Raw genomic sequence first — 24,762 nt, 5'->3', positions numbered from 1 at the left:
GCGTATTTATAGGCGCGGTTGAGTGATTATTTTTATTTAGGAGGGTAGATATGTGCAGCAGTTTCGGAATTACCCTCGGAATATTGAAATGGTGCGATACGCGTCTATTTTCTATTGGATACTTGGTGTTAACTGTAAACCAATAGACGAACGATATTCATCATCCGTTAAATTTCATTTAGCTGTTATTGAATCTGTAACCGCACTGAATCTCAATTGCTTTTTGCTCAATTTCACCTTCATTTATTAGAAATTTCAAATAATGGAAGTGTGAATCAGGGATCGGAACCGGTTTTTTGCAAAAACTTAGAAATAACCATATTTTTCGAATTATTTTATACTCGAAATGTAGGACTCAGTTGTGTTTTTAGGTTACGGCTTCGTATTATTAGATTGCCCAATTAGAAATGAAGTAATTAGCAAAGAACGAAAAAATACCGTTTCCGTTCCCATACAAAAAATACCGGTATCTGATCCCTGGTGTGAATCATAGAATACATATCAGCTATTATCATGGCTCGGCAACGCACATGTGACATCCTCGGAATTGCAAGCGCAAATAGTCTATACTTCGTTTTTTTTTAGCATTAGAAAGAAGATACAAGCGATCTTGACATGTCTTTTAATTGAAAAACGCTTTAAACAAATCAGTAACTATTACTTATGAAAGCAGAAGAATATAAATGATCGTATTCGATTCATAATTGTTACATATTTTGCCATTATTTATTTTTAAAACGTGTTTTTCAATAAAAAGACTATAAAAGATCGTATTAGATTAATAATTGTTACATATTTACCGTAACTTATTTTTAAAATGTGTTTTTCAATTAAAAGACACGTCAAGATTGTTTACCTTAATTCTAATGCTAAAAAAAGCGAACTACCTATAGGTACGGCAAATCCTATGAGCTTGAAGAGGGACAATGAACGTGTTAATTTACTTCAATACTTTTGAGTAGTTGCTTAGGCCGAATGGTGTTGCCTTTCTAAGACAGAGGGTTAATACTACAGGTGGCCCAAAAATACGTTCACAAATAATTTAGAAAAATATTTTTATTACTCACACGATAATTCAACTAAAACAAAGTAAATGTCGAAGTATTTCTGGGGAAGTATGTACAATGGAATGTAATAAAATTACAACATTGCTTTATATACATTTATTGACTACACAATCCATATTTATTTTATATAAACTATACTAACATGCAACAAACTACACTATAGATAAAACATTTTAAAAATAGTTTACAAAGAATACTCCATTTAATGCACGGCGCCATCTGTCTCCATAAAAGGCACTTTTAAGGCACCACGAGTTAACCCTTTGACTGCTCAGAGCTCACGTGACGTGTTATCACGTCGACGTCTGTGGCAGTCACAAGTAATGTCACAAAATACATGTTTAGGCCGAGGGCGAAACAATGAATCCTGAGCTTAGCAACAGATTCAAGGAAATGCCAAAAAGAATTTTGCAATCAAGTGACACTATTTTACACTTATTTATGGGCATGGGTGCTTTTTTGTCTCCATCTATCAAAAATCAGTTGTAAAAAAATAAATCATATTCATAATACTTTGAATTTCATATAACTTTGTTTTGCAAAGCTCACATTGAGAGCTATAAAGTATGTGAAACTCACTGTAAAATCTTCCTATAAAAATAACATGCTATCATATAGCTTATATTATATTCCGCTATGTATTTAGTTAACAAAATCTTAAATTAATGGTGAAACAATTGAGTTAAAGTAACATACTTACGTTTAAAATAAATACGAGTTCGTGAACCCATTCGTGAACCATTTCACTGTCGAGGGTACATGACACTGCTGTCATCTTGTGACAGTGAAAGAGATAACGTAGCAGTTGATAACTGCCAAGACGAGTGTCAAGAGTTAGACCAAGATAAGTCTGCAACGATTTTGATAACACACGCAGGGCAAGTGTTATTTTAAACGTTAACCTTGCATAAAATTATGACGTATAAATAACACTTGTACTGCGTATGCTGTCAATATCGTTGCAGACTTTTCTTGGTCTAACTTTAACCGACAAAATGAGTACCACAGCCTAACAGAATACTTAAAACGTAAATGCGCATGCTGCATTAACATTTACTGATGAAGAATAATGAGAACTCGTATTAATTAATAACTAGAGTATAAAGTTAACATTAAACACCCTTTCACTGCTAACGACAAGGTGCCAAGTGTCACAAACGTCACATTGACGAGTATCGACGTCACGCGCGCAGTGAAAGGGTTAAGGCACATCCACACCGTCATTTATTTGTAAATAAACGACATTACACCATCCAATATTTGCAAAGATTATTTTGAATGTCTGTAAGGTACTGTCAGTACGGTGTTTCTATGAGGTGAAATCTGTCAGTTGAGGTTTTTGACTTTCATTTTTCTTCGATATAAGAAAATTACCTTATCAGATCTCACCACATAGAAAAAACGTAGTTATTTGCCTCTTGGGCCTCAGAGCCTTGTTAAATCATATCTTACATTATTACAGACTATTCCAAATATACCCTTTACACATATTGCTATAACATGCTATAACCTAACACAATACTTGATATAATATAATTGTATTTACTTAAAAATAACTAACATATATTCAACCATAATTTACGATTTAAAACTATTACTGTATGCCACTAAACACATAAAAGCATTGCACAAAATATTGCGAATATTAACTTAAAATACATAATTAAACTTTAATAATATCAAATCCTTTGGGAAACCTTCAAAACTATCAGTACAAATCACAATCATCGAAGTTTTCATGTGCTTTCCTTTCCATCCTTGACATTTGCATACAATAATCAAAATGTATTAGGTATATTTGTACCTTTATTGTCAACATGCGACACATTTTTAGGCCTCGAAACAACTTTTAGTTACAACTGGTCGTTCACTTAACCCTTTGACTGCCGAAGACGTCAATACACACGCGCGGCTAAACCCCAATAGCAACCTTCGTGCATTGCGAGTAGGTTCACGACGCGCCGCACACGATAGGCGTGGAGTAAGGGTTAATGCCGTATCAAAGAAGTGTTTGCCAGGCAACCGACATTGTTTGATGCGGCGAACGACTCAGAATCGACGTGTAAATGCGCCATTGGCGCAGTCTTACGCTCAAAGCCTTCTCGATATTTACATTACGTATATCTCTTTACCATTCTTTTCAATTACAAAATTTAAATTTACTTCATTTTCATGAAAACTTTTTCCTGTTGAAATTAAATTATCATTGTGTCAAGCCATTTCGTGTTCCACTTATTACTATAAAATCAATACTACTACTTATAGTATAACGTGTCTAACCCTTTGTACGCCACAAATATATTGACGTTATATCACGTCAGAGCTTTTCATGTGGCATTCAAAGGGTTGACCGATTAACATATGGCGGTATTAGAACGAAGATGAGGCGAGGGTTAGTTCTTACAACTATAATATAATATTATGGCCCCATAGTCACTAAATTGTTTTTAAAATTCATCATCATTCTCTCATACATCATCATCTCGTAATCTTACGGAAAAACAGTTATTTTAGGAACTACATTGATAGTAGCGTTATTTTAGTTATGTCTAGTCTATATTAAATATATTAAAAACGGGTCATTCGCGTATTGATGGTGATGGGTCCTGATGACGTTCCTCGGTACGGAGTGAAACACGTCGAGCGTTTTTGAGTTAAATTAAAATACGTGAGTGACCCGTTTTTAATTAGAGATGCACCGGATATCCGGTTACTATCCGGTATCCGGCCGGTATTTTAGTATCCGGCCGGATACCGGATAGTAAAATTAACACATATTGGGGTAAAAAATGGAATCTAAAAAACAGTCACGGTCATAAAGCTAACGACACAGTAGATAGAAATGAATACGTAACCAATGTCACACAATACACTTATTTGTTTACACAAAAATACGCGCGCGCACTTGTAACTATAAACGAACTTACTACGTAATGACATGATAAAACTTAAAACTCGTTACGATCCTAGAAATGTGTCCGCGCGAACGTTCACTACCTGCAAAACTCAAAATATAGGTATAGTTCCGCCGGCCGAATATCCGGCGGCCGGATACCGGATATCCGGCCTGGACACTGGCCGGATATCCGGTATCCGGTATCCGGCCAAACAACTATCCGTTGCATCTCTATTTTTAATATATTTAATATGTCTGTGTCTCACGGAAGTTTTGTTATTAAAATGTCTAGTCTAGTACACGTTTTCACATTTTAAGTTGTCTTACACCATTTCAGAGGCAAACGAACATACGGCCCATCGGTAAGCGGGTGCCGGAGCCTATAGACGCTTGCAGGGGCGTATTTACCCTGCGGCAAAGGGGGCACAGCTCGGGGCGGCATTTCTTCTTAAATACTTTATCGTCACTTAACAAAGCAAAAGCTAACTGGCCCGGGGCGCCAAATCTTTCAATACGCCACGGGAGGCTCGCAACAGCGGTAGGAAGTATGAAACGTCATCAGCTCCAGCCATGGACAGAACCGATAATACTCAGAGCCTCCCTAGGCTACGTGGTGCGCTCACTGCTCGCTGGGTACGTGGACTTGTCGGGCAGGTGCCGCACCAGGCCCTTATTTCACCAAGGTGCGAAAATTGTCGACATCACTGTTACTGACGTCACAGGCCTCCATAGACTACGGTAACCGCTTAACATCGGACGGGCGGTATGCTTGTTGGCCACCAACATATTCATTTAAAAAATACTCCATTATATCGCCAATAAATAAGTACTTATTTTGCGAAGCTAATGACAATTGTCACAAGAAACACGACAATTGTCACGAAATTCCGACACAGAACTCATTTTCTGTCAAGAATTACTGAAAGTTCTATTAAATCGTGACAATTGTCATCATCATCATCATAAACTTCGAAAGAGAAATACCTGTTTTTTGCCGACATAATAAAGTTTTTTAAAATAATACTTTGATGGTGGCAAATAGGAATAGGGCCCGCCCGATGGTAAGCGGTAACCGTAGCCCATGGATGCCTGCAACAGTGACATTTGTCGAATTGTCGCACCTGTCGTCATGGTGAAATAGGGGCCAGCTGGTCCTGGAGCCTCCCTAGGCTACGTGGAGCGCTCACTGCTCGCTGGACAGCAGCAGCGCCTCGTCCCGCCGCTGCAGCCGGTACGTGGACTTGTCCGGCAGGTGGCGCACCAGCTGGTCCTGGAGCGTCCCTAGGCTACGTGGAGCGCTCACTGCTCGCTGGACAGCAGCAGCGCCTCGTCCCGCCGCTGCAGCCGGTACGTGGACTTGTCCGGCAGGTGGCGCACCAGCTGGTCCTGGAGCGTCCCTAGGCTACGTGGAGCGCTCACTGCTCGCTGGACAGCAGCAGCGCCTCGTCCCGCCGCTGCAGCCGGTACGTGGACTTGTCCGGCAGGTGGCGCACCAGCTCGTCCGTGAGCCGCACCAGGGCGCCGTTAGGGCCGGACACTAGCACCGTATCCACTTCCTGCAAAACGACACATTATATTAGTCCTTTTGTTTTAACAACGTGGGACTTGAAACGTATTCAAATATTTTAAAATGAGTTGCAGGTAGTGTTGTGAATAACGCTCATTTTGAGGCTTAAAGACTCGAACCCTTAAGACTCGAGCCTTTATACGCATAATGCCAAAATCGCAAAACGCCATTTTGTCGTTTCGCGTAATTAAAAAAAATATACGCATAACGCCAAATACGCTTTATGACATAAACGCAGAATGCCAAAAAACGCATAATGCCAAAAACGCAGAAAGACAAAAACGCTTACATATAATTATATGTTAACAGGAACTATATATAGTAATTGCTTGCTGGCTTCCATGTTGCAGTAGGTATATGAAAAAACATACGTTATTTATTTTTTAATCGAGGAAGGTGTGAAATAATACCCTGATAATGTGAAAATAATAGAATAACAAAAGTACAAAGTCCTGTATTCGCCTTAGGTAGTTTGTCAAAGGACTGTCTCATTTCAAAGATAGACAGAGAGAATCATACTATCTTGTACTTGCACCCAAAAGAAAAGGATGAGTATAGTTTTTTTTGTTCTTAATTACTGACAATTTTGTTTGACCAACTATAGCAGGTAATTATATAACACATTGCATTTATGTATGGAAGGTTTTGGATGATATCAAATAATTTGTTGGGTGTGATGATTAGCTTTTGGCATTATGCGTATTATTATTTTTTTTAATTTATGGCATTATGCGTATTTGTTTTTTTTTTAATTTTTGGAATTATGCGTATTTGGTATTTATAGAGCTTTGGCATTCCACATGTTTGGCATTAACAGAATTTGGCAATACACGTCTTTGGCGTTTCGCGTATGAATGGCGTTTTGCGTTTTTGGCATTATGCGTCTAAACGCTCTCGAGGCTTAACGCCTCAAAGGCGGCAAAGACGATTTCTTACATCCATACGCGTAAAATAAATAAATACAATTCTCAAATATAGTCGAGTCTTCAAGGCTTACGAGTCTTGAGGGCTCGAGTCTTTAAGCCTAAAAATAAGCGTTATTCACAACACTGGTTGCAGGGGCCCGGTTCTCAAAAGCTTGTAACTTGCAATACAAGCGGATGTAATTTTTTGACAGCTTTTGTTAGACTTTGACTTGTATTAGAAGTTACAAGCTTTTGAGAAATAGGCCCCAGGTCAAACATTCGTTACGGGATCGTGACACATGAACTACCACGTGACATGTGTATCAGGGATATTGCGGATGCAGATTTTTTGACTTCCGCGGATGCGGATATTTAAAGGCCCACATCCGCGGAAGCGGATATCAAAATTAGGTACTTAGAAAACGTCAAATATTTTTTTTTGTATTTTTTTAATAAAAAAAAACGAAACGTATTTGAGGAAGAATATAGGTGCGTTATATTTAATAAACAGTAACTTGGCCGACTTTTCTGGATCTAGACGATTTCGTTATAGGTAATGACGACACGCCGCCGCCCGCGCTCACGTACACCGTCAGGTATTATATGTGTATGTTACCTTGTGCCCGGGCTGCGCCTGCGCCCGGTGCAGCGCCTGCAGCTTGTGCAGCAGCTCGGCCGCGCGGCACGAGTGCAGGTACAGCGCGGAGTACACGCCGCCGCCCGCGCTCACGTACACCGTCAGGTATTATGTGTATGTTACCTTGTGCCCGGGCTGCGCCTGCGCCCGGTGCAGCGCCTGCAGCTTGTGCAGCAGCTCGGCCGCGCGGCACGAGTGCAGGTACAGCGCGGAGTACACGCCGCCGCCCGCGCTCACGTACACCGTCAGGTATTATGTGTATGTTACCTTGTGCCCGGGCTGCGCCTGCGCCCGGTGCAGCGCCTGCAGCTTGTGCAGCAGCTCGGCCGCGCGGCACGAGTGCAGGTACAGCGCGGAGTACACGCCGCCGCCCGCGCTCACGTACACCGTCAGGTATTATGTGTATGTTACCTTGTGCCCGGGCTGCGCCTGCGCCCGGTGCAGCGCCTGCAGCTTGTGCAGCAGCTCGGCCGCGCGGCACGAGTGCAGGTACAGCGCGGAGTACACGCCGCCGCCCGCGCTCACGTACACCGTCAGGTATTATGTGTATGTTACCTTGTGCCCGGGCTGCGCCTGCGCCCGGTGCAGCGCCTGCAGCTTGTGCAGCAGCTCGGCCGCGCGGCACGAGTGCAGGTACAGCGCGGAGTACACGCCGCCGCCCGCGCTCACGTACACCGTCAGGTATTATGTGTATGTTACCTTGTGCCCGGGCTGCGCCTGCGCCCGGTGCAGCGCCTGCAGCTTGTGCAGCAGCTCGGCCGCGCGGCACGAGTGCAGGTACAGCGCGGAGTACACGCCGCCGCCCGCGCTCACGTACACCGTCAGGTATTATATGTGTATGTTACCTTGTGCCCGGGCTGCGCCTGCGCCCGGTGCAGCGCCTGCAGCTTGTGCAGCAGCTCGGCCGCGCGGCACGAGTGCAGGTACAGCGCGGAGTACACGCCGCCGCCCGCGCTCACGTACACCGTCAGGTATTATGTGTATGTTACCTTGTGCCCGGGCTGCGCCTGCGCCCGGTGCAGCGCCTGCAGCTTGTGCAGCAGCTCGGCCGCGCGGCACGAGTGCAGGTACAGCGCGGAGTACACGCCGCCGCCCGCGCTCACGTACACCGTCAGGTATTATATGTGTATGTTACCTTGTGCCCGGGCTGCGCCTGCGCCCGGTGCAGCGCCTGCAGCTTGTGCAGCAGCTCGGCCGCGCGGCACGAGTGCAGGTACAGCGCGGAGTACACGCCGCCGCCCGCGCTCACGTACACCGTCAGCCGGGGCTCGATGCGTCTGCAACAAACACCGACAAGGTTTATATATGTCGGCGTAATGTTCCTGTGCAATGTTTTGACGATAGTGACATTAAACCAATATATAGGTAGGATAGGTTCGTTAGGTTGCTTTAGATGCCCGAAGGGCAAACTGCCCAGAAATAGGAGCCCCGCGTAGCGGGGCTTCGTCGACTCAGGGAACGGGTCAAAGATTTTCACGTTTCACGATATGCCTAGGAATTTCACGACATGCCTGATCTTACGATCGGCCGCCGACATATATTCCGCGAAAACCGAAATTCGCAAATAGGGTATTTGACTGTATTTAAAATAAATTATTTTACACCACGCATGAAATAAAGCACCATAAGACTAGTGGCTCTGTGAGCTGTAGACCTCGCGAGCATAGCTTATTGGGACCGTGCACGATGACAGCGCCACACAGCGGTTTGATCGATCAACAATACAAAGATTTTAATTTATTTAAAAAAAATACGAAGTTTAAGTGAAAAACAAAATACAAAAAGTTATGTCTTACTGGGGATCGAACCCAGACTTTCTGTGTGCAAACAAAAAAAAAACGATTGTTTACAAAATGTGCCATGATAGTTCTTAGCTAAGCTGACGAAATTCGGCTACTCATTCTCGAGTACTAACTAAATATCTAAATACCGCCTAAACCAGCAATACAATTTTTCTGAATTTTTTGCCATTTACTATGTAAATATGTCTTAAAAAGAAAATACTCTTATGATATCGATACGACTATTTGTTTAAGCGCGAGGTATCACAACTCCTCCATTTTTGAAAATTTCCAAAAACGGGATCGACAACATTTTTTTATTTACTCATAGAATCTGGTCACAACATTTCACAAGAATCGGTTGAGAATTCTGACCTGTAGAGGAGAACATCCGGACATACAAAAGCAAAATGCCCGAGTCAAAACGTAGACCTTCGCTACGCTTCGGTCAATAATAGAGAACCATAGACAGCAGTTATTTTTAGACACAATTTCTATTTTAAAACCCGTATAAAACTATAAAGAGTAGGTTATTTGTTGTGACATCACATGCTAGTGTTTTGTATATGTTAATGTATAGATATAGATACTCACTTGGCATGCAGAGCGTTGAATAGTCGTATGCCGTCGGCCAGACCGCAGATCTGAATAATGTCGTCACGGGACAGTCTGCGAAACAAATAAGACCAATCCTTTTATGGCGTCCCTTTTCTTTTTATTATTTGAGCCATTTACATGATAACGGCTGACTTTTAGCCTCGAAGTGTCTTGATCTTCGGAATACAGATTTTTATTCGTGATAAACTTAAACAAAACTCAATGCACTCCTGACATCAGCACCAGAGTGTGACTTGTTTGCGTGGAGATGGGCGAATGTGTGCTGCCGAGAGTGTCTGAGGTTTTGTGAGATGATGGATGAAAGGCTTCCCAGTACTTGCATTTGACTTGTAATGACTAAGTATCTATTTTACCTTATATATATTTGTTAACCTGTAATTCTTGTAAGTCTTATTACTCGGTGCATTGGCACATGCTGTTATGCCGTGTAAATGTATTTAATAAATACCTAATAATAATAAAATTATGCATGTACAGCGGGGGAGGGTTGTAAATTCAACAAATTTACAACCTTCTGAGACAATGTCTTTCAGATCTATCTCTGAATCAGAAACCTATAAATACCTTGGTATGTCACAGTCGTTGGGTATTGAGGACGAGGGTATTAGACGGTCGGTGAAGGAGCGCTTTTTCAGTCGGCTCGCAAAAGTTCTTAACAGTCTTTTGTCAGGAGGCAACAAAGTGCGCGCCTTCAACGCCTGGGTAATGCCCCTACTCACATACTCCTTTGGCATACTAAGGTGGACTCAGACCGAGCTGGACGCCCTGGATCGGAGGGTCCGATCATTGCTCACCGCACATCGTATGCTACACCTACGCTCGTCAGTCATGAGATTGTACATCCCACGGAAATGTGGAGGCCGAGGCTTCCTAAACGCCAAGGATCTCCACAACCGCGAGGTGTACAATCTCAGGAATTATTTCCTTAACAACGAGTGTGGGATGCATCGTGATGTGGTGGCAGTAGACAGGAACCTCACGCCGCTCTCCTTGGCAAACGAGAACTGGCGCAAACCTGTGGTACTAAGTACTGCGGATCGCAAGGCGGCATGGGAGAGTAAGGTGCTACACGGGCGGTTCTACAAGGCCCTCACGGGACCCGATGTGGACCTGCTCGCGTCGGTGAACTGGCTACGATTCGGGGACCTCTTCGGAGAAACCGAGGGTTTTGCCTGTGCAATTGCGGACGAAGTAATGATGACGAACAACTATCGGAAATATATCCTGAAGGACGGTACGGTCGACATTTGTCGGGCATGCCGCCGTCCCGGAGAGTCACTCAGGCATATCATTTCCGGTTGCTCTCATCTTGCTAACGGCGAGTACTTGCACAGACATAACCTCGTAGCCAGGATTATTCACCAGCAGCTTGCTCTTCTATACGGCCTTGTGGACCGCGAAGTACCGTACTACAAGTATTCACCTGCGCAAGTTCTCGAGAATGGTCGTGCCACGCTCTATTGGGATCGATCTATCATCACTGACAGGACTATTGTAGCCAATAAGCCTGACATTGTGATAATAGATCGAGCGCAACGCCGGGCCGTGCTCGTTGACATCACCATCCCCCATGATGAGAATCTCGTGAAAGCCGAGAAGGACAAGTCCAGTAAGTACCTAGACTTGGCTCACGAGATAACCGCCATGTGGGATGTTGATTCGACGATCATTGTCCCGATAGTTGTTTCAGCGAACGGTCTAATAGCGAAGAGTCTCGACCAACATCTTGAGAGACTCTCGCTAGGTGGTTGGATCAAGGGCCGGATGCAGAAGGCGGTGATCTTGGACACGGCGCGGATAGTCCGTCGGTTCCTCTCTCTGCGGCCCTGACCACCGGCAGCTTGGGCCTTGCCCCGCTGCTGGCGGCACCCTAGGTTAGGTTTTTTATAATGTGTTTATATGTATTTTTTATTGTTTTGTAAGTGTTTTTATATTTTACTTTTATATTCATATTATAAATCACCTAGCCTAGAGAGTTCATGTAAATAAAGAGAATAATAAAATTATAATACATAACAATAGTGTTTTTATATTTTTTTCATATTATAAATTTATTATTTATTCATATTATAAATAACCTAACTTATGATGAAAAATAAATAAATAATAAATAATAACATATTACTGTGTTCATTTAGTATATACATTAAAAATCTTAAATCCTGTAAAGATTCTGTCGAAATTTTATTAAAACATTTGTTTACCCAGTCGCAAATGTCGAGAGTAAATACGAGTTGGATATGAATCAGCTTTTTCCGGATTATTCTGGATATTTCATGTTCTACGCGTCATATAGTAAAATTTGTTTTAGTTTCCCCATCCATATTGAATCGGAGCTAAATGTTCACTTGGTAAACGATGGGGGTAAAACAATTGAGTCCATTTTTACGAAAATATTTATAGGGGTCTAAAGTCTATTTTTTTATTCCGTTTCTATTTTTTTATTTTTTATGACATTTCATAGTATGAACATCATGTGTCATTTCATACTATGAAATGTCATTTTAGTCTACCGAATAAAAAAATAGACTTTAGGTTAAAAGGTCAGATGGCAATCGATGTCTTGAGATTACCGTTACGTTAGAATACCTTAATACTTACAGTAGAATGAATAAATAACGTATCGATTTGAGGGGTAAATTATTAGGGTTCCGTACCCTATTACTAATAGGGTCCCGTTTTTACCCTTGGGTACGGAACCCTAATAATGGGAGCCCCACTTGAATATTTATTTTATTCTGTTTTTAGTATTTATTTATGTAATAGGCTATTACTAAGACTCCACTGTCCCTCTGTCTGTCTGTCACCAGGCTGTATCTCATGAACCGTGATAGCTAGATAGTTAAAATTTTCACAGGCGATGTATTTTTGTTGCCGCTACAACAACAAATACTAAAAACAGAATAAAATAAATATTCAAGTGGGGCTCCCATACAACAAACGTGTATTTTTTCGGCGTTTTTGGCGTAATGGTACGGAACCCTACGTGCGACTCGCACTTGGCCGATATTTTTGAGTTATTTAGTATACAACTGAGCCCTTAAAAGGTTATTCCTGGGGCCTTACCATGATGTCCTTATTGCGATTCTGTTTAGGATCTAAACTGAATCGCCTAAGGACGGAGCTTTATAAGTCGCATAACTCCATCCCTCAGCAATAGGGAGTATTACTGCAATGTTTTGCCGCCAGAGTGCAGCACCTACGACTTAAGTATACCATAGAGTAACTTGTACACACTGTGCCTTAAACTGTTTTTTGACAGGTTTTCACATACAACAAATATGACATTGTTACATCAAGGCGGTTTGTTTACAAAGGGCCTACCCGGGACACGCGAAATCGAAACTCAGCTATCTGCCTCTTTATCGCTCGAATATGCAAGAGTGATAGAGAGGTTAGATAACAAAATTTCGCGTCTCTCGTTTGCGGTAGACCCTTAGATTGTGACCTATCGTGGGAGTGACGCCCCCTAAGCAGACTTTCGCGTAATATTCCCTATTCAGTTTAGGTCCTAAACAGAGTCGCTATAAGGACATCATGGTGGCCATACCATGGGTAGAGCGGCACGTTACCTGAGCAGGTCGGCCCCGGAGAAGTTGGCGAAGGTGTCGGCGTGCTGCGCGAACCGGTGCCGCGCGAGCCACGCCGCCGTCTCGCTCGCACCCGCGCGAGCCGGCAGCCCCGAGTTCTGCGAACACGATATACTTGCTCAAGCAAATCTTAAGTGTAAGGCCTGAGTGGACGCTCGACGCGTGCAGCGTGGCTGTGGGCTCACGCGTGACGTGAGCAGCGTGCACTAAGGCCGCTCCTATACGTGCGCATTTGTTTAACATGCACGCCGCACGCCCCGCCCCGCTGCACGCCCAACATGAGCGTCCACTCAGGCCTTACACTAACAGTTGAAAAAGGAGGCAGAAAAATCGCGGGTTACCAACGGGGTCCCTTTGTTCCCATTAGTTTTAAGTCATCATGTACTGTTAACTTTTCAGGATTTTCGTAAGGTTATCCTATAGATAAGTTAGGTTAGGTTTGTTTTATGGCAATCCGGAAAAGTGACGCGTTTCTGAACCAAATGAATTATGACTAACGAAAATGCGGGCAAACAATACATTATCGCTTAAAACTATTTGAGAAACAATAGAGACCCGTTAGCAACTAAGTGTTGAACGTTTGAACTGTTCGAAAATCGTGTGGTTTATATCTTATCTGCGGAACTGTTTTGTTTACATTTCATCGTTGTTCGATGTACATTGCTGCTTTTTGTTCGCTTCCTAGGGATACCATACTTTAGTTTGCTTTACATTGCTACTGACATATCCATTTTAACAGACTATAACATGATCGATCGCATGCCTAGTACCTCAGTAATGTCGAAAATGCAACCATCGGTAATTTCTGCTAGTTTATTTTAAAAACGAGTGGCCTTAAAAATGTCCTGCGAAGTGGGAGAGGCAAAAGGCATGACCATGGTTCTGAGGTCAAAAGAAGACCTTTAGCATAAAGTGACGTATGCGGACGTGTAGTGTAGTCTAAGGGTCGGTTGCATCAAACTTTTGTCTTCGTTAAGGTTCCGTCACACAGGCGCGCTTTCTGTGCGGGGCATGAGCGTTTTATGTGTAAAAGCGGCGCGCCCGGAAAACGCGCCTGTGTGACGGAACCTTTAAAGAGTTCGCTAAATTTCATTGTAGGTATATGGAGAGTTTCATAGTAATCCGCCGCGGCGCGCCGGGTGATGTTGATCAGTCTGTCAAGGACGGATGGTGCAACTGGCACTAAAGGCTTGGCCAGACACAGAGCGCGACGCAGCGCCGCGTCCGCGCCGCGCGACCGCGGCACATGCTAACAGGTTACCGACGTCAAACAGACTGCGTCCCGCCGGTATCACGCCCCGCTTCTGCCGCGCGGCCCCTTGCGTCCGCGCAGCGCTGCGCCGCGCGATGACTGTTCAAACAGGGCGCGCGCGGACCGCGCTCTCAACACGCCCTCATCGCGCGCGCGAACGCGGCGCGGCCGCGCGGGACGCGGCGGGCCGCCGCGTCCCGCTGGGTCACATCAGTCGGATCGGACGTTAGGCAACGAGCGGCGGCGCGCGGCCGCGCCGCGTTCCCGCGCGGCCGCGCCGCGTTCGCGCGCGCGATGAGGGCGTGTTGAGAGCGCGGTCCGCGCGCGCCCTGTTTGAACAGTCATCGCGTCGGCATCACGCGGCGCGGACGCGGCGCTGCGTCGCGCTCTGTGTCTGGCCAAGCCTTTATAGTGGTGAAGTCAGGAAGTCTGAGAGGGTAACTATAGCTGGAACTAGGCGTGTATTATACTATTCTAATCAGACAGTAATGTGGTGAGTACCTTGTCTGGGTCCTCGGCGGGTTGCGGCAGGTCGGGTAAGATGGCGCCGGGCGAGTGACACGGCGAGGCGGTCACTTTCATCTCAGACTCCCTGCAACAAGTGCAACAAACACACCCTTATAAACTATTAATATCGTACGGTCGACGTCTAAGTGTAAGGCCTAAGCGGACGCTCGAAGCGGAGCGTTCGGCGGCGCGTGCAGCGTGGCTGTGGGCTCACGCGTGATGTGAGCAGCGTGCACTAAGGGCCACTTGCACCATTCACTAACCCGGGGTTAACCGGTTAAACTTGGCGTTACCATGGTAACCAGTACCATATTAGACACTGGGTTAATGGTTTAGCCAGTTAACCCCGGGTTAGTGGGATGGTGCAAGTGGCGGTAAGGCCGCTCCTATACGTGCGCATTTGTTTAACATGCACGCCGCACGCCCCGCCCCGCTGCACGCCCAACTCTAGCGTCCACTCAGGCCTTACACTAATGTTTACATTACACTACATTTTACACGTGTACAAAAGTAAACATGTTGTAGGTGTCTCTAATCACTACCACTAACTCCGGGATCAGAAGGAATGTTAATTTGAAAGTCACTGGATATCAATTAAGATTTTATTATCGTTCTGCAATATTAACACACAATTAATTAAAACCAATTTAATCAGTCAGTAAATTTAGCAAAAAGTTACACTACTTATACGCAATTGGGAACTACCGGGCAAGTCGCAAGGCGGGGGACAACTGGCGAGGCCCGCGCCTCGCGGCTCGCATCTAGAATGCGTTGTCAGCATTCCTGTTACATTGTGTCCCTACAATGTCTTTGCTGTTGTCTGCAGTTGCTGTTGTCTCGTGAGTCTAAACTTCTAAAGAATCTAAAGGCTTCGTCACACAGGTGCGTTTTCCGGGCGGGGCGTGAGCGGGGTGCGCCGATTTTACATATAAAACGCGCGAGAACGCAACTCATGCTAGACTGCCTGAGCAACATACCTAGTTAGCAACCTTAAACAACTATCAAAGAGAATATGAAGAATAATACTTCAACCATTTCATAAAAAAAACATTGCTATAAATTGGGACTCAAAATTAGGTCTCAAAATAGTAATGTGCTAAAATGAAGAGTTATGTTGTGTGCAGAAACCTGTAATAATATCTTGCACGACGGAACGAACAAAAACAACAGAAACTACCTTATTTCTATAGTTATAAGAGTGATATATGAACTTCACTCGGTGTTTATTGTTTACACTTGGATTTTATGCATGCAGTATTTCTAGAATCTGTATGTTTGTGTACGGATTTTCGGCAGCATCGGCCAAAATCTAATTTTGTACGAGTACTCAATACCTGGCAAATCTTCCAAAGAAGTCGTATTATACCTACCCATATCACAATGTTTCAAATTATATCATCTTGAAGTAATACTTTTGTACAATTTTTTAGTCATTCCAATTGTGAATTCCATTTTTTTTGTCTTGTTTCTGACCACTCTGTCACGCTTGCCCGTCACATCATCATCATGTCACGTCATCATGTCGTGTTTGGGGACAAAAATCAAAAAGAATTTTGACCCCTATAAGGTTTTGAAACAGTCACTCATTTAGTCATTTGTAAAGGTTGCCGACCGCTGCTCTAGGTCATAAATATGTAATCAATAAGAATTTAATTTAAATAATTGTTATTTATAATATACTCACTCCTGGCAGTATAATGGCTTCATCTGGTTTGATGCAGCAAGTATGGCTGAAAGAAAAATTATCATACCATAAATATTAAAAAAGTAAAGATCGTCTAGATTTAGAAAAGAGCGCAAATTTAAAAAATATAGGCGCTAAGGGTTAACATCCCATAGAAAATTTGAATTACACGCCTTTTTCTACTGACAAAATTGTTTGACCGGATATACATAAGCATGCATGCTTGGGAAAATCTACTCACCAGGTTGTGGCATAGGTTTGTTTCCTACGGGGCTTGTGGGCTTTGGGACCATGCTGCAACAAAAAAGTTCATGATTACTACAAAATTGTAAACATAAAAATATAATAACGCTTTTATGAAAGGTCTAAACGATTTTTAAACATTATTTCTGTATTTAGTCACTCTGTAACAGACAACTTCTATCGTCAACACTAACAATTCATAAATTTTATTGCATCAAAATTATATCTTTGATAGCTATCTTGGACGTCATAGGGCACTCTTTTTGGCTCAGTATAAATGCTTGGCAATATTTTAAAAGTCTTGCTAGACTTTCTAATAGATATATCTACCTATTAAACAAAGTTTTTCCTTTCAAGAGTTCTACGAGTAGTTGTGCATGTTACTAACATGAAAGAACTAACTCACACAATCAATAGGGATCCAATATTCCCTTATTAAGCAGGACTGTCCAATAATAACCAGCTATTAACTGCCATTAGACCACACGGAGGCTCATTACATTGCAATCAACCACTTAAGGTACGACCTTAACCAGCTATTGCTATTATAAGGACACATAATTAGTCCCTATTGTTTTGGTTTCTGGTGTATTACTAGCTCCCGCAAATGGGTATATTTACAAAACTAATGGATGCTATTTTCCTTCTCAAGGGTTAAGCTTTCTATCAGGGATGTAACGGATGTGGTTTTATCGGAACCGAAAGCGGAACCAGATGTTTTAAATTTAGTTTATCGGAACCAGAAACGGAATCGGAACCGAAAACGGAACCGGAACCAGAACCGGATCCTGAGTCAGTACTATCAGTAGGTATACATTACACAACACAACACATACGAATAGGTACTTTAAATTCAAAAACACGGATAAACCAGAACATCTAATTACTGCAGCATGTGGCAAGCGGGGCTATGAGCGAATGACTGGTATAAGCCTGTTTGTTTTTGATGTACACCGCTCATGTCCCGCTGCCACGCTAAGCATTGACATCCGATATAACTTCCGTTTCAAAAGTAACGGAACCGGAACAGAAACGGATGTGTAATACCAAACGGAAGTTCCGACTTAACGGAAACGGAGCTCCGTAACATCCCTGCTTTCTATATATCATTTTCATTAAATTTAGCCTTTTTCAAATGTGTAAACAAGTTTACCTAGGCAATTGCAGGTTTATGGAGACCATAATCTAACATGAAAATTTATGAACAACTTTTCTTTGTCTATTTCTGAAAAACTCAGTTTTATGTCCTAAATAGATATAAACTAAAATTGTTCCTTATCAGTGCTTATCTGATACATTACATCTAAACCTCCGAATAAGAATTCTATGATGTTTAGCAAAATGTTTCATAGGCAGTAATTGCAAATTGCAAACTATAAAAAATATAGTATCAGGCTGGAATAGAAAATTGTTAAGACATTATTCAGTGTCATGTTTTTATACACTACTTTGTAGAAAAATGAAGCTTACTGAAAATTTTGTTGCTCCTATAATCACATAGAAAATTTATATAATCTACATATAATAAAGCCGTGTTTAGAGAGGTTTAGCTTACCACAGCACCACCAATGAACAATAAAAATAACTAGTATAGCAGTTACTAAACCAGTATATATTGCATTACCTTCATTTTGTAACCAGTTTGTAAAAAAAAGCTCAGCAACATTACAGATATTGCTAACTACAAAACTTCGCAAAGAAAATGTTGATATATATTTGTCTAACAAGACTCTTATTAGCCCAAATAGAATTACCTCCTATGCCTATGACACGGTTAGGGAAACTTTGAGTGATAAATACATAGGGAAATGTATAACTAGCAACCAAGGATGTTTATGGTCCTTGCTAGGACGTTTATGGTCCTTGCTAGCAACATAACATAACATTCTGATTACTGTGCTTGGTTTTGGTTTACCTACTGCACTGTCAAACTCTAATCCGGGCCGAACTGGGCTTTAGGTATAAATGTAAAGGGTGAAAGTGTCTGTAAGGGTCACTGCTAGGATATTTACTGTAATGAGCGTCGTTTGTGCCGCACATGCACGTTGGCCGCCTGCAGCCGACGGGCCAGCTCCTGGTAGGTGGCGGCGTCGGCCTCGATCTCCACCTCGGCGCGCAGCAGCGCGAACCTCATGCGCCAGCCGCGCGCCTGCACGCCGTGCACCAGACGCGCGTGCAGCACCACCCCGCGCCCCAGGTGCCGCGCACTCAGTCTTTGCTCGAGCACGAGCATCTTTCTCGTCAGCTGTAGTCCTGCCTCGTCAGGTTGAAGAAGATGAAAGCACCAGATCCGACGCGGTACGAACGCCCGCGGACAACCACCATAGCTGATCCAGAATACACCTCAACAACCATTTGTTTAGGGAACTTGAAGAGCACGGAACACAAATGTCACTCGGCCGAGTCTTTCACTTGTCCAACATTTTCCGCGACGCACGATTATCACGACGCTTCGGGGAGCAGTAAGCCGATACGATACGCGATGTTAATTTGAAAACGCTACGAGTTTTCACCGGTTTTGTATCGCTATGCGAAAATATCGAGCGGAATAGTAAATTGAAAACAGAAACAAAAAGATACGTGAGCAATGGCGGAGCGAATACGACTGGCGGAGTGGCCGCTGATTGGCCGCAAGTGAGGAGCGTTTCTCGATTGGATTAAAACCGGTTCGAATCAGTTTACGGAGGCCGCGGCCGGCTCGCGTCGGTGCAGCGGTGGGGCAACGTCACTTTATTTAGTGACGCGCCATGCCGGCTAGACGATGTTTTTATCGATTCGCTCTATCTGACACGACTTTTACGTTGCTTGAATTCAAACTTTTAAACGTAGTAGTTTAAGATCCATTGTTAAACTTTTACTCTGTTAAGAATTAATTAACTAATATGGCTCGTATGGATACTTTAAGAGCAAAGCGCTCTGTACCTCATATTAAAGCGTAAGTCGAATCGGTAACGAACCGGATATAATAATCGCTATATGCAGTTTCGGCCAATTGAGTGTCAATTCGTTGGAAACTCATGCGATCCAGTTTTAGTAATAAACTAGACTTTAACGCTTGTTTCCCAGCAACAACTTGAATTGATAGACTTAAGATTGAGATGATGATATGGACATAAAATGATATGAGAATTTAAATTTGTAATATAACCCTACAGCAGCACTGCACTACCTACTACAACATTGAAAGTCAAGCGCAGACCTCAGGCACTAATTGGATGTCGTGATGTTTTCTTCCGTCGTTGTAATGCCATGATTACCATAGAACAGAAAAGGAGAATCACTAAATGACTATGATTACAAGATAAACATACACCTAATGGATAATTTTCAATTATTGTTCATCTAGACTCTAGATTAGATTCTAGAGACGCCGCCCGATCTAGAGACCGGTTTACAAGGTATAATAATTATTTACATAGTGAATAAAGTGTAGCAGTAGGTACACCTGTTAGACTATTTTAGTAACAAACCTGCCAAGCAGCTGAAGCAGCGGCGGTAATCACAGAGGGTGCTCGTTTGCCGGCCGCGGTGGTTTCAGCTAGTTTCCACCACCCACATTCGATTGCAGCGGCATTATTTGGTGACTGAGTCACATTGGTTGCACCGGTCACGTAGTCCGGAGGTTAATAGACTCGTCTTTAGTCTAGAAGGTTAACAGAGTTATCTTTTACTACGTAACTTATGTGTTTATAAAAATGGAAGGACCAGTAAGTAGCCAATTGTACTTCGGGATTGAATGAACTATTGGCTATTTCTTATTCAAAGTAAAGATGATATTTCGCAGAACATTCAATTATCACAGCTCTAACCAAGGTAACCAACGGTGCGACCGACGGCGCAGGCGCAGTCAACGGCCTTTACTTTACAATCCCGTCTAAATGGGTCAGCGCTCAGCTGAGCGAATATGTAACCGTTCAGCGGAACACCTGGGCTATAACGCCTATAACCGCGGAAATCTAACAAAAACCGGTGTTTACAAACTATTGAAACTATGTCGATGATTGATACTTGATAGTATTCGATTCCGCAAAACCCTGTTTTGCATAATGACCTTCCAAAATTGGTAAACGCTTCCAGTGTCACTTGACATTGTTACGATGACATAACCCATGCATTAGATGCGCAGATCCTCAATTGCCTAAAAAGGATGGCCCAGTGCATTTCAACAAATCATCCTATCAACGAAACCGGTCCGTGCCAGTATCAGGTCCATTATCCGAAATATTCCACGTTCTATATTTGTCTCTGGCAATGATTTTGACTATTCAGTGTTGTGATTTGATATATGATGCCAAATTGGTGTTATTGTGAGTAGGAAACTGGCTTCCTTTGCTAACGGATACTTCTTGTAGGCTAAAGCTTCTTTTTGCATAGCTATAGGTTTAACTGAAACGGTTGGTACGAAGTTATTATGGTCAACTACAGTAACAGTGAAAGGTATATGAACTAGTTTTAGTTCAAAAACTCAACAATCTCCCCCTTCTATTAGGAAATAACTGTACAACTTCTGAATCAGTCGCCTGCGATAAGTGTTACCAATAGACACAACGTTATTTATTTGATATTGGAATTATTGGCTACTAGTGACCCGCCCCGGCTTCGCACGAGTTAACAAATCACTCTATCTATTTAAAAAACCGCATCAAAATCCGTTGCGTAGTTTTAAAGATCTAAGCATACATAGGGACAGACAGCCAGTGGGAAGCGACTTTGTTTTATACTATGTAGTGATGAGTACAACAGTTTTATAACTAATAAGTAAAAGACAATGCGACTTTTATCGATTGTCTTTTACTTATTAGTTATAAAACTGTTGTGTAAGACAATCGATACAAATCGCATTGTCTGCCTCAATTGAGCTGTAATCGATTTCAGGTAGTCCTCTAAGCACAACGTACACGGTCAATGCAGTCCAAAACCGTTATATTGCGATAGATAAAACATCCGTCGCACTGTGACGCTGCGTTTTACGTAAGCGAACAACCCGTGAACGCGAAGCGAAGCGGCGCGGCGGGCCCACGACGTTCGCGTTCGCAACGAGATCGCCCACGTAGGACACGTCTATAGGTATATATCAAAGGATTGATTCACTCCGCGCCGCATCGCTTCGCTTCGCGTTCGCGTGTTGTTCGCCTACGTAGTACGCTGTGTGACAAGTACGTAAGTGCGAGAGGATGTTCTATCCACGGCGATAACGTGACCATCATCCGCTGCGCACAATCGTCGATTGTAGACATTATTGCCATGATCGATGCCGTATTTCCTCTCTTTCTTTCCTTAACCTAGTCGATACTATTATGCACTATGTGTTACTGTTCCTCTTCGAACTTTCTTTTTCTGAAGCATTTCAAAGGAACCTGGGCCCCGTTTCGAAAACTTAATCCCAAAATTGACGCTGGCACTTTTCACTACCATCTGAGCGGTTTTTTTTAATTCCTCTTAGAACATAAGGTATGCGAATAAAAATAATGTCAATGAAGAACAATTATTTATATGTATTGTAGCTGCTAGAAGCTGTACAGCACGAGAGCGTGGGGAGCGCCGCGACAGTATCTCACGCGCGAGATAAACTCCCCGCCTTTTTTTTTCTAACTGTATTAACAAGGGGTATGTATACGCACGATACTGTTGAGCTAAGCCTACTGAAAAGTAATATTGATAAAACCAAGCAGGATAGCCCACATCACTGGTCTCAAATACTTGTCAGTTGTTCTGACCTACTGGTCAGAAAAACTGCCACTTAAAAATAATAATGAAATATGCGTTGCAAAATGTATAATAGATAGATCATTGATACGAAAGAATAGTGTCCTCGAACCTCATATTTCTAGCTACGAACGTAACTCATTTGCTTATTTAGAAACGACAAAAATAGCATTCAATTGAGACCGTGGAAAGGGACACAATACACAATTGGCCGGTTGAGCAACGCAGGGCTGGTCAAATTAGTAGAAAACTCGAGTGCACGCATCGGCCGGATTGTTATGCTGTTCTATTTTTATCTATGGCAAGTAGTGATGTGCTGCGTTATCGATAAAATCGGTTTTTCAACGTTTAGAATAAAATACACGACCGTCTCAAAATCGCAAAAAATTCTCAATTTCGTAATTCGCGGTCCTATTGTAAGTCGTCCTGTATGTCCTATATATTAACCTCTCAAAGTACACTTAATACGAGTTTTCAGTAAAATTATGGTTGTCAATAATGTGTTGGAAAAGGTAGATCTAAAATACTAATATATCATGATTTACATTTCTACCTTTACAAATAACGAATAAGACCAAAGAAAGTCTGCAGCGCTAGATTAAAAGTAGTTTTTAAAAATCAGTATGCGACTACACCACAGAAAATGGATTAAATAGTCTTGATACTTGTGAAATTTCTACCATATTTACCGTCTATGAAAAAATTAAGCTAATTATTATGGTAAAATAAATTTCATTCCAACAATAGATGTCACTATTAATATGTAGGTGTCACTACTACTTAATATTGATAAATAATATTGGGAGAATGTGACATTTGGCTTCATCAAAATTATTAATCTTTTGTAATATCCGCGACGGCCTAGTGGTAAATAGGTACAGAGGGCCTACCGCGAACACCGAAGTTCTCAACATGCGGGCATCTTTCTCTTTTACTTCCATTAAGGCGTAATTAGATTGACAGAGAAATTGCCCGCAATTTGCGAAATACATTTTTCGGAAAAACGAAATAAACCATTAAAACAATAAACATATATTAAAAATAAATTTTAGCTTTAACTAGTAGATACTAGATACCCATGCCGTGAGCATAAGCATGGAGGTTGTGGGTTCGAGCTCGAAACCCGGCTAGTACCCATTGGTATTGGTAGAAACTCATTAGTTTCTCGAAATGTTAGAGCAAGTTCATAAGGTAAGTATGCCTATACGGCTAGGGTTTGCAATCCGGATCCGAAATGTATGAAATTATCCGGATCTGGATCCGGATCCGCGGATATTGCCATACATTTCGGATCCGTCGTGCAAACCCTACCTATACCTTTTAGGTGTGTTCAATTTGCTGTGAAACCTTAGTCTAAACCAATATTATATTATCTAAGTAGGTACATATGGTGAAGTATTAAGATGTTTCATTCCACTTACCCGTCATCAACTCCAAATTTTGTAAACATTGTCGTTTTTCAGCTTGAATCACCTCGTGCTGACTTTTTACAAGTGTAAAATTATTCCTCATGCGAAAAAGTAACTCCCGCACGCCGGTTTCGTAAGGTTTCACCATGTTTTTTCCGTTGATCACAAAACACAAAGAATATTTAAACAATTTTGACAAACACATACCGTGCATGACGTTTACTGACAGCTAAAAACATTGCCATATGTAGTTTTTTAATTCGCTGTCAAATTCTTGCGCTGCAGACTTTCTTTGGTCTTACTCTAACAACAGTACTCCCACCAAGTTCAAAAATAGGTGTTTATTATTAGGACTACAAGTGCAATCATGTAACAGAACTGATAGTGATAGGTACATTGTAATATCAACAAGATTTTGGATTACGGCCAAGCGTAATTAGAAACAGAGTACCTTCGTACAAACCGCAACACTCTTAACTGTCCATCGGTGGACCGTATGCCCTTTGTAATAAGGTTTACGAACTGTCAGTTAACAGCGTGGGCGATGTACTAATTAAGATTAATGTGCTAAGAGGTGTGAACTTTTTTTTATTGCGCGACTTGTAGCTCCAGTCTTAGAAATGGAAAAGTAGGATATCATAAATATTATTAGGGTTCCGTACCTTACAAGGAAAAACCGGAACCCTTACAGGATCACTCGTGCATCTGTCTGTAATCGGAGTCGGACTTAATGTACGGAGCCCTTGGAACGCGAGTCCGAGTCGCATTGACCGGTTTTTTATATAAGTCGATTCAACTTAGTAATTTAAACGTTCTACTTTGCACCGACTTGAACAAAACTAAGTGCGGAAGTGGTACCTACGTCACATTTCATAGAAATTTGACATTAATGTTGACAGT

At 42.4% G+C, this 24,762-nt stretch overlaps 1 protein-coding gene across 1 annotated transcript in view; it reads right to left on the bottom strand.

Moving 5' to 3' along the window:
* Positions 1–5,363: 5,363 nt before the first annotated feature.
* LOC134659175 (transcription factor CP2) overlaps positions 5,364–24,762 on the bottom strand; it is a 54,146-nt gene continuing 34,747 nt past the window's right edge. The window contains exons 14-20 of the mRNA XM_063514806.1: positions 16,746–16,798; positions 16,505–16,550; positions 14,815–14,905; positions 13,044–13,159; positions 9,448–9,522; positions 8,208–8,349; positions 5,364–5,519 (exon numbers count right to left, since the gene is read on the bottom strand). Of these exons, the coding sequence (XP_063370876.1) occupies positions 5,379–5,519; positions 8,208–8,349; positions 9,448–9,522; positions 13,044–13,159; positions 14,815–14,905; positions 16,505–16,550; positions 16,746–16,798 (664 nt within the window). The 3' untranslated portion in view covers positions 5,364–5,378. The remainder of the gene's footprint in view (positions 5,520–8,207; positions 8,350–9,447; positions 9,523–13,043; positions 13,160–14,814; positions 14,906–16,504; positions 16,551–16,745; positions 16,799–24,762) is intronic.

The sequence above is a fragment of the Cydia amplana genome, chromosome 24, assembly GCF_948474715.1.
Source record: "Cydia amplana chromosome 24, ilCydAmpl1.1, whole genome shotgun sequence".
NCBI classification, from domain to species: Eukaryota; Metazoa; Arthropoda; class Insecta; order Lepidoptera; family Tortricidae; genus Cydia; species Cydia amplana.
The sequence above is the reverse complement of the archived record's forward strand: the minus strand, read 5'-3'. Positions and strand labels throughout refer to the sequence as shown.